Source organism: Misgurnus anguillicaudatus, chromosome 15 (assembly GCF_027580225.2).
Source record: "Misgurnus anguillicaudatus chromosome 15, ASM2758022v2, whole genome shotgun sequence".
Classification (NCBI taxonomy): Eukaryota; Metazoa; Chordata; class Actinopteri; order Cypriniformes; family Cobitidae; genus Misgurnus; species Misgurnus anguillicaudatus.
The window spans coordinates 22,033,608-22,043,293 of record NC_073351.2 but is presented as its reverse complement, the minus strand read 5'-3'; the positions used below and the strand labels follow the sequence as shown (position 1 = coordinate 22,043,293).

The following is a 9,686-nucleotide window of genomic DNA, read 5'->3' as shown; positions in this document are numbered from 1 at the left end:
ATACGACCTTATAAAATAATTTTTCACATTTCATTACTTCTAGATTTTAGTCAATGTAAAATAAGGGGATTCAAAACTAAAAACACTTAGTTTACAAAAGGGTAATCCAGGCTGTATTTTTTAAAGTCTCAAACTCTTTAACCTTTATAAAACTCACTTTACTGATAAAGTTTATTGGTTTATTGATGTGACCAGAATAAATTTAAATATGCTGTAACTCTTTGCAACAAGAGCATTCATAATTTGCTAATTGTAGCTACACAAAAAAGCTAAAAAATAATATCCTGTAGCACACTGCAGTTAAACTGCTAACCAGTGTTTATCAGGGATTGCTCTGTTGTACTAGATAAGCAAAGACAGCTTCTTCAAAACAAATTGGCCACTACTACCAAGACAGAGCATTTCTAGCAAGCAACTGTTTTGCATTCTGCTAAATTAAATTTGTTGAAGGCATTATATGAAATGAAGCAGTATAACGAACAGGCAAGCATAGAAAGGAAAAAGACGCAAAAACAAACAGGGGGATGAACAAGAAAATGGCATTGTTAAGAAAAAGTCAAAGGTTTTATTGTGTATCGTGGCTTGGTAATTATTGTTACAGAGAGCAGTGAGCAGAAAATGGGAAGCACACTGGTCTGAAGGGAGGGGGAAATTAGCGTGTTGTTCTTTGGATCACTAGAGCAACCTGACATCACATTAAATGGAGACTCCAATTTTTACAGGGGGCAAAAAAGATTTAAACTTTAATAAGCAAACTCTAAAAACAAGCTGAGTGATAACACTGTACTAAAGCAAAGACAGAGAATAAGACTGATGTTATATCAAAGTCAAAATCAGCAACTAAAATTGTACATTTCAAACGGCTGAGGTTAGGGTTTTTGTCCCGGTCAGGGCGTCCTCTCATATTTAAGCTCCCCATCAACATGCAGGTTGGCGAAGGGAAAAGGGTCAGTTTGATGAATGTATGGGCATTCTGTAAAGAAACATCAGTTTTGGAGAGCAGGCAGTACTGTGCCTGCATGTTTTCTGTGATTGACTGCTGTAATCCGGTGCCGTTTCTCTTGAGTGTGATGAGCGAAGGGGCGATTGACAGGTTCAGGCGTCAACAGGGCAGATCCCCGTCCTCCACCTTCCCCCACTTCCCTCCTGCCAGCCATAGGGTGTTTAACCAAAATTGTGCAGCGCCAGGCGGAACATGTCATTGGTGCAAACCCACGCCTCATTAATGTTCTTCAAGATGAAGCTCTGATGGAATCCCATGATGGGGTCATCATCTGCCTAAATGAAGAAGAAATACAAAGAATTTAGGCAGGACTCTCTCAAAATATTGTGCAATAATCATTTTATTTTATTAAAGAGGGGAAATAATCAGGCAAGGACTATAAAGGCAAATAGACTATTATACCAAAACAAGAAAACATGCCATTTCAATTTCATTTGTATGAAGTAAACTGCCCCTATATTAGGTGACCATGTTTTTATTAAACACACACAAGCTATTTACAGATGTAACTCATTATAAAATAAGGTCACAGATGTTTCGTTCTGTGCAGCATAACTCATGCACACTATACAACAGCATACAAGGCCAGTCACTGCTAAAACCTAAGAAAGAGCTCCAAAATGCCATACAGGATTACGTTATCGGTTTTACACATCCATGTTACATGTGATGCTAAGTTTCAAGTCAATTCCTAAGCAAACCTTGCCTAATGTCTAATGCCTAAACATTTCATGTTTCACCTATTACCAACAAACAAGAAGCGAGAATAAATTAGTTTTGCAAAGACCATTTTATCTTAGAAAGGTAACTAGATATTTATTAGTATTTGCAGGTCTTGACATTAACACCCGCCAAATGCGGGTAAGACAGCCACTCCCACTAGCCACTTTGGTGGGTTGAATATAATTTTTTAATTGTAGTTTCTTTAAAGCCATGTGAAATAATAAACAATGCGCGGTGCGACGCTACAAAACTACAACTCCCATGAGCACTCCCTGCACCAAGTTCAAGGGTTTTTTATCATGGAGAACTCCAGTGCCGATGGATTTGCGAATGCACGGGATGCAGTCTAGTGCACACATGCAAACTTTCCGTAAGAGGAAACATATGCGATTGCATTAAAGACGTGTGCACACTCTTTGTGTAGTTAATAAACTTAAAGGGTTTGTCTAGGCTTTTTTTGTGTGTTTATCTCTTCAATTAATCCTTCACACCCCTTCAACCGATTTTATTAAATTCATTAGAAGCTACTCTATGACTTACTGCACTGAAAAAAATGACTTTTTACTTAGTATTTTTGTCTTGTTTTTTTTAGTATAAATATCTAAAAAACATTTTTGATGAGCAAAATGACCTAAAAAAAATAAGTCTCATTTTTAGACAAAAAACTTAAGTTAATTTGTACTTGGGTAAGCAAATTTTTCTTGAATTAAGTGTTTAAGGAATAAGTTAAAGATTTTTTTCTTACCCCAGTGGCAGATTGTTTTTGCTTGTTTTAAGCACAAATTCACTTAAATGTTATGTTTTTGTCTAAAAACTAGACTTAATTTGTTAGGTCATTTTGTTTATCAAGAAAATGCATCTTAATTTAAAGGGACACTTCACCCATTTGCATTAAGCTTTGTATAGTTTGAACCCCAGTCATGTTTTTGAAGGGTCGTGCATCATTTCCTCAGTTGTCGCTGAGACAGGAGAAATACAGATTTCAGTGTTGCACTTCCTTCTTTCAATGATGTAAAAATCATCATTTTGCATCATTGAAAGCAGGAAGTCCAATATCTTTGTTGAGGGGGTGAGACTAGACACCCCTTTTCTCGGTCAAACAGGCACCAAACTCGAAATGTATGTTTCATTTCGACTACAAATATGATGCACTTTCAATAAAGATGAATGTTTCTACGGGTGAAATGCTCCTTTAAAAATTGTTCGTATTTTTGTCTTGTTTTCAGTACAAACAAGTAAGAAAGTAATTTTTGCTGTGTAAACTGCATGTTTTTTATTCAGCTAAATATATGATATGATCTGTATTAATACCACGTATATACCATAGACTGTAAAAAAAGATGGACGACGCACGTTCGCTCTCTTCCCTTGGTGAAAAGAGAAGCCGCCAATCTCCCGATATGGCGCTGACATCTTGGGTCTTGAGTTTGTGCAGTAGCGATTTCGGGACCAGTCCTGCGCAGTAGTGAGCAGAAAGTAAAGCCGCAAAATCAAGGCCCCGTCCTCGCAGAATGCGCATATCACAGCTGTCAATCATGACGTGACACTACCGTTTTTATAGCATTAAATAACTAACTAAAACTTATTTAAAAACAAACACTTGAATTTACATCAGCGTGATAAAAACTACAGTAAATGACAGAAACCTTCGGAAAAAAGATAATTGAAGTGTAACTAAATTGTTTAGTTCGTCTCAAGTCCCATTGAATAACATGGGGGAGGCAGGGTTTATGACCTATACTGGGACCAGTCACTGGGGGGCGATTGAAACGTTTTGGCTTCACTTTTCAGGGCTTGGGCGGCACGCTTGGTATATACCAGGTAATATATGTAGTCTCAATATGGGTGTCAATCTTTAAAAAGTAATTTTAGCATGCCAAAGTCAATTTTAATAATATAAAATGTATTTTTCCAACAACAAAATTGTGGCCAGCAAAAATGCTTAATGGCAAGTTACTTTGGAAAACCACCAGCAAAAAAGTTAATGTCAAGCCCTGAATATTTGGCAACATGAGCGTTAGCAACCGTTGAGGATGTTGGCATATCCAGAGGCTCAAAGCTGAGAAAAGTTTAACTTCATGCAAATGAAGAGCAATGTGACAGTTGAGCCCACATTTGTGAATAAGACAAAAAGTCACTCTTCTATTTTACTTGTCCCTAACATTTGGAAAACAGTTAAGTAAAACCCTGCCAAAAACCAACCATACACACTGCCTTTCAGAAATATAATTATTTTAAGTGTGAACAGGACATAAAACACACACACACACACACACACACACACACACATGCATTCATTAAAACACACCGAGCAAACACATTTGACATGTCATAGCATTCCCACTATACTAAATTCACAAAGATGTTGAATCTAATCACATCTTAAATTCATTAGTAAAATGGGCCTGTACAAAGTGCGTGAACCCAAGCAGACTCGAGTCCTTACAGACATTAAGAGAAGGAGGAAAGGCCATGTGACCACAAAGAGTCTTTAGGCTCAAAGGTTGTGCAGGGCAAGCCTGAAGACTTCATTGGTGCAAACCCAGGCAGTGTTGAGACATTTTAATAGAAAGGTCTGATGGAAACCCAGCACCTGGTCATCGTCAGCCTGATAGACAAACACACACACTACTCTGTGCTTATGATATTTACGACTAACCACTATCACACCACATTAGATGGCACAAGAAGGCAATTAAGAACTTAAAACTTTTACAAAGACACTCAAATGAAATGCAACTGGGAATAAAGTCAATAAGTTAAGCACTTTACAAGGAGTAAAAGAAAGTGCATTCCTAGACTATAATCGAGTAAATACGTGACCCAGTCTGTGAAAACCCAGCTAAAATCAAAGTCATGAGGATTTATTTTTTTCTATATAAAATCATGCTACATAAATGTAAAGAACATTTTATAAAAATACAACCTTGATATATTTAATATTGTAAAGATTGAAATCAATGAGAAATCATTGATGCTCCCAATCTCATAATTAGATCATGAGAATTTAGTCTGGATTCCACTGACAGGGTCACATATGTGCAAATGGTGTTAACCTCAAACAGTGATGAAATGGCATATGTATCATAAAATTAGATCTAAAAAATACTTACTTTTAGTTGACCTACTACCATACTCAATATGCAGCTATCAGGGGTGGGCTGGTGGTCCTGTGCTGTTATGCTATGAGCTATTTTTGTGAAGGGGAGGCTCTGCAAAAACAAGTAAAACGGTGTCACTGTTTAAACCATACTAAAAACGCATGCAGTAATAAAACAAATGACATAACAGTGAATTAAACAAATATACACTTGTTAAAGTGTCAAAGTAAATACTGAACAGCTTAGTTTGCATAATTTGTCTAACTGAATGTAGAGATGTAACAATTACCGGTTTAACGATTAACCGCAATAAAAATGTCCGTTTAACTGTGCCAGTGTCACGGCTTGAAAACCCTTGTTCAGCATCAACCAATTTAAAGGTTCCCATTTTTCTTGTGTTTTTGAAGCTTTGATTGTGTTTAAAGTGCGCAATATAACGTGTGTTTATATTTCGTGTGTAAAAAAAACCCCGCACTTTACTTTTCTATATACCGCTGTTTTCACTGTCATAAATACAGGCTGATGTCTTCCTTGTTCTATTAAGTCCCTCCTTCAGAGTTTTGATTGTGTAGTTTGTTTAGTGTGTTGTGATTCGAGAGCAGCTTAGCTTAGATGGCGACTGGCGTATTCCTGTGGGCGGAGGTTAGTCAAAAATGACTTGTTGATTTGTTCCATGTTTAAAGGAAAATCTGATTTACTTGTGTTTTATCTGAACTAGATGAACATTTATACCACAACCCCAAATGTGCCATGATTAATGTTATTTATTTGATGTTTGAGTGCACTTACATGTAAAATAAATTTTAAATTTGGTTTGCATCAGTACTTTTTTACCTTTCTAGAAATTGTTCACAAAATCATGATAATATTTAGCCTGGGTTTCCCCATGCTGCCTTGCGTGCAAATTTATTCTTGCTGCAAGTCTAGCATGGAAACTATGGACCTTTTTTGCCCGTGAAATAGGGAACCAATCACAGAATGGGGAGGGGGCAGCAAGACGATGACGACGTCTATGCGACACACTGAAGCAGTTTTGTTTAACCAACGCAGGAGCAGAAGCGAAGTTACTTTTCAATGCAGCCTTAAATAGTGTTCTAAGTAGTTTTGAACGCAACACGCAAGTTTATTTAAAAAAAAGAGCAACTTTTAGAGTTAATCAATTTCATATCCAAGAAGGATGTTTGGACATGGCAAGACATGATAACCACAGAGTTTTATAGGACCAACCTGCTAGGCATCGTCGTTGACGAAGTACAATTAACTTATAAATTATAAGTGGTATTTATTAATATCATATTGTCATTATGCCTGTACTGTGGTTGTCACAGTGCCACTAAATTGTGTTGCTTTTCAATATCAATATACAGCTACCGGTTTAGTTGCATAGCTTTCAGCTGTGTGCACAAGTACCGATAAAAGCTGTTTACATTTGAATTTATGTCGCTCTACATGCGTCATCTGGTATAATTGAAATGATTGGCTATGAGCTACATACATACGCATTTGATAGACAGCGCCCAATAAACGGCTCTGGGCATTTGTAAACCACGCCTCAAATACGAGAAAATAAGTGTATGGTTCTCAGACCACGTCTCATTCTCTGGTCTGGTGTTAGTCAGGCTAGATAATATTGATAACTTTTTAACTGCGATGTAAAATTTTCATACCGTTACATCTCTAACTGAATGTTTTTTGGATATAACTAATTATGCATTTTAATTAGGGCTGCACGATTTGGGAATTTTTCCCATTGCGGTTACTGCTGCTAATATTGCGATGTGCAATTATACTAAATGGTATCAAGAGTCAACTTGATGGGTTTTAAGGAAAATCCACACACAGATTAGCTAAAATGTGTATTTATAAAACTAGAAATGTTTTCGTATTGCCACGTGATGTAGCAACTGCTCAGTGTCAGTAATCCTAAATCCAAAATACCGGCATACAACAGACATTTTTTTTTGCTACCAGATCACTGTCAACCTCCTCTGCATCCATCTTCGCTCTGGTATAAGTGACGACGCACACCACACACGTGCATGCCACACAGTGCACTGCCTTTTTTGTTTGTTTTTCTTTCTTTTTTTAAACAGCAAGGAAAATCATCAAACTGTTATCAGAAAGTCCACACATTTATTTATTTAATATAATTGCAACATTTTGCTGTCATATAATTGCACAGGCTGACATTGCGATTGCGATTAATTGTGCAGCACTAATTTTAATGCACATCTATTAATGCACAAATATTTATCAACACAGCCTCCTCTGTTGCCATTTTTAATGGATACTTACAGAGAGCTTTTCGACAATTGCTGCTTTTCCCTGGAATTGCTGACCCTCCCACGTAAGGCATGACGCATCAATCTAGAAAGTAAAAAGACAGCATGTAAATGAGATTAAGATGCCAATGTGAAGGTAATGAAGAAATGCTGTGGCCATTATTCTTATATATCGACAATATGTATATAAATCTCACGCCTATAAAATTAGTCAAATTCAATTCGTAACAACGGGCAGATGAACTCTTAAGTGAAGACAAATCAGACATGCATATATTTCGAATCTACAAACATACCAATATATAATTGTGTTTGCTGGATTTCCTCAACAAATATCCTACTGTACATTACAGTATCATTTAATTTAACATTGTGTGTATGTTTTCTATCCAATTATGTTTAAAATACATAAATCCCAAGTATGAGCACTTTAGGCTCTTTTAAAAGGTTCAGAACAGAACCAAATTTCTGGCCTGAAAAGATTCCTCTGTTGAATGCACGACAAAACTTGTTTGTTAGTGGCCATCTAGCGTCATTCTGCAAGACATAAACCAGGGGATGGTTTGAACACTAAAATGATGGCAGGAGGGAACTATCCTGAACAAAATGACTTTTATAAATACTCACATATATTGATCCAAGTTGAGTCCTGTCTGTGTCGAACAGCTGATAGTAATGTTGCACAAAGCTGGATCCTATTTGTTCCCAAATCGGCTTGTCTCCCATTCTGATTCACCCTGCTACAGGCACTGGTCAATATAGAAAACTATACTTAATGTATTAGACAAAATGATGGCTGACAGCCTTTGAAAAGGATACTAAGATGTAGTTAAGAACTAAATAAAATAATATTTAAAATATGAGCTGTGCAGCATAAACAAAAATGCAAAACAGGTCAAATTAAGGGTGGATTATAATCTTTGTATATTCTGGAATATTCAAGAATTTCAGGAATCTGACACACTCATGCTCCACCCTTCCAAACACCCATATGAATATGTGAGCAACTGAATCATGTATTTTAGCCATGAATAAAGTGTGTCAAGCTTTTACAGATCTTTTGCCCAATATTAGTTTTCTCTGACATTGGGATTCAGTAGACTAGTCGCTTTAACAGTTAGATTATTATTACTTTTCCTGATTATAGTCTTGATTATAATTATAGTCTGGGTGACAATAACTACAACCAAAGCTCCGATTATGCCTGAATTAGCCTAGTATCAGTCACTATTACATCAACTTAAAATACAATTAAGTAAGTTCATTCAGCTAAGTTAACTATTCTAAAGAGAGCCATCGCACAACCCTAGTTAGTTTATTACCAAGTCATAGCTCATAAATCAAAACACTGGCGACACTAATGTTTCCTTATTGTGGTAAAATAAAATAAAAATGAATGCACAAAATGAAGCATTAACTGCTGAAAGGTGAAGTCACCATGCTAACATTAGCTAGCTTCTTCCACTGGCCTGCCTTTTTCCTGACTGATTCATTTCAGCGTTAGCCGAAGACGTGCTAACACTGGTCTGTTTGTCTGTCTGTCACTAGAACGAACTCACCGGCTAAACCCGTAGACTAAAAAGTTGTGTTTTACGTTAAAACGGCGTTGACTTAAACATTGCCTTTGACGTTTGAATAACAACGGTCGACAGTACATTCCTAGACCAAACGCGCTTTCGTTCCGATCTAAAAATACCTCAGAGCCATATGAGCTGCATGCGGGCGCGAGACCATCGCGCGGCCCGTACACGCTCCTGCGCTACAACATAGGCGTGTCTTGCTTGCTAGTCCTAGATTGTTTTAAGGCAAAGACCCTCAGTTCTGCTTTTTGAACGAAGTCGTTTTAAAGTAGTTATAGGCCGTGCAAATATTGCACTGGCGCTTAAATGAAATTCGTGCCCAAAATCTTACCTCTGTGAGCCCTAAACCGTATCCCGGTTCCAGTTATGGCGGCGCGCGCGCGGTGAACACAAGTTGAGCGGCCTCCTCGGACAGAGCATGCGCAGAACGATTACACACGAGTTTCAATTTTGCGAGTGGAAGTCTTTGACAGGCGGTCAACAGATTGAACGAGTAAACACTTCCATATCCAGAAACAGTGCTTCAGACAGTATCCAAGAATAGTTTGCTTAAAATGCTTTATATATTCCAACTGAACGCATATTTAAGATGACAGATTAACTGACACTGTTTAATTTTAGATGAAGTTGTTTAATTTCAACGGGTCCCACAAACGCAAACAAACTATTTATTTGAATTTATAAAAAAAACTATCCTAATTTTCAATTAAAATCTACCCATTATAACATTAAAAAATCAACATAATAAACATGACAGGTAACAAGTTAACTCACTATATAAATTACTTTTATAATGATGATCATGTACACTATTCATTGCACACAATACTCATTAACTGGTAATTTATGTCTACAAATTCTTATGGATTTTTATCTTTAAAGAGAAATAAAAAATAAGGACTCTGTTAATTTTTTAAATGGTTATTTAATATGATGTTACTTATTTAATATAATGCAATTTAGTTAATTTATCTACTAATAGATCGCTGTTCAGTGT

General features: G+C 36.7%; 1 protein-coding gene across 6 annotated transcripts; it reads right to left on the bottom strand.

Moving 5' to 3' along the window:
- Positions 1-542: 542 nt before the first annotated feature.
- nutf2 (nuclear transport factor 2) lies at positions 543-9,179 on the bottom strand. 6 transcript variants are annotated; one of them, XR_012357718.1, is made up of 6 exons: positions 9,021-9,179; positions 7,737-7,858; positions 7,123-7,194; positions 4,840-4,938; positions 4,173-4,334; positions 543-1,278 (listed from the first exon to the last, which is right to left on the bottom strand). XR_012357718.1 is itself a non-coding variant. In XM_055173580.2 (5 exons), the coding sequence occupies exons 2-5, from the start codon at positions 7,833-7,835 to the stop codon at positions 1,165-1,167; spliced, it is 384 nt and encodes a 127-aa protein (XP_055029555.1). In that variant the 5' UTR covers positions 7,836-7,858; positions 9,021-9,179; the 3' UTR covers positions 543-1,164. The 6 variants fall into 6 exon arrangements, 5 of the variants coding, with proteins under 5 accessions (XP_055029555.1, XP_055029557.1, XP_055029556.1 ...); XM_055173580.2 differs by lacking the exon at positions 4,173-4,334; XM_055173582.2 differs by lacking the exon at positions 4,173-4,334 and having other exon boundaries at positions 7,737-7,875; positions 9,021-9,129.
- Positions 9,180-9,686: the final 507 nt, after the last annotated feature.

Excerpts from the sequence above, each read along its gene's own strand:
- nutf2 (XM_055173580.2), bottom strand. The coding sequence starts at position 7,835 with ATGGGAGACAAGCCGATTTGGGAACAAATAGGATCCAGCTTTGTGCAA. Across the intron at positions 7,195-7,736 it reads CTCAACTTGGATCAATATAT|ATTGATGCGTCATGCCTTAC; the intron begins GTGAGTATTTAT and ends TTTACTTTCTAG. Across the intron at positions 1,279-4,839 it reads TGGTAGTAGGTCAACTAAAA|GCAGATGATGACCCCATCAT; the intron begins GTAAGTATTTTT and ends TTCTTCATTTAG.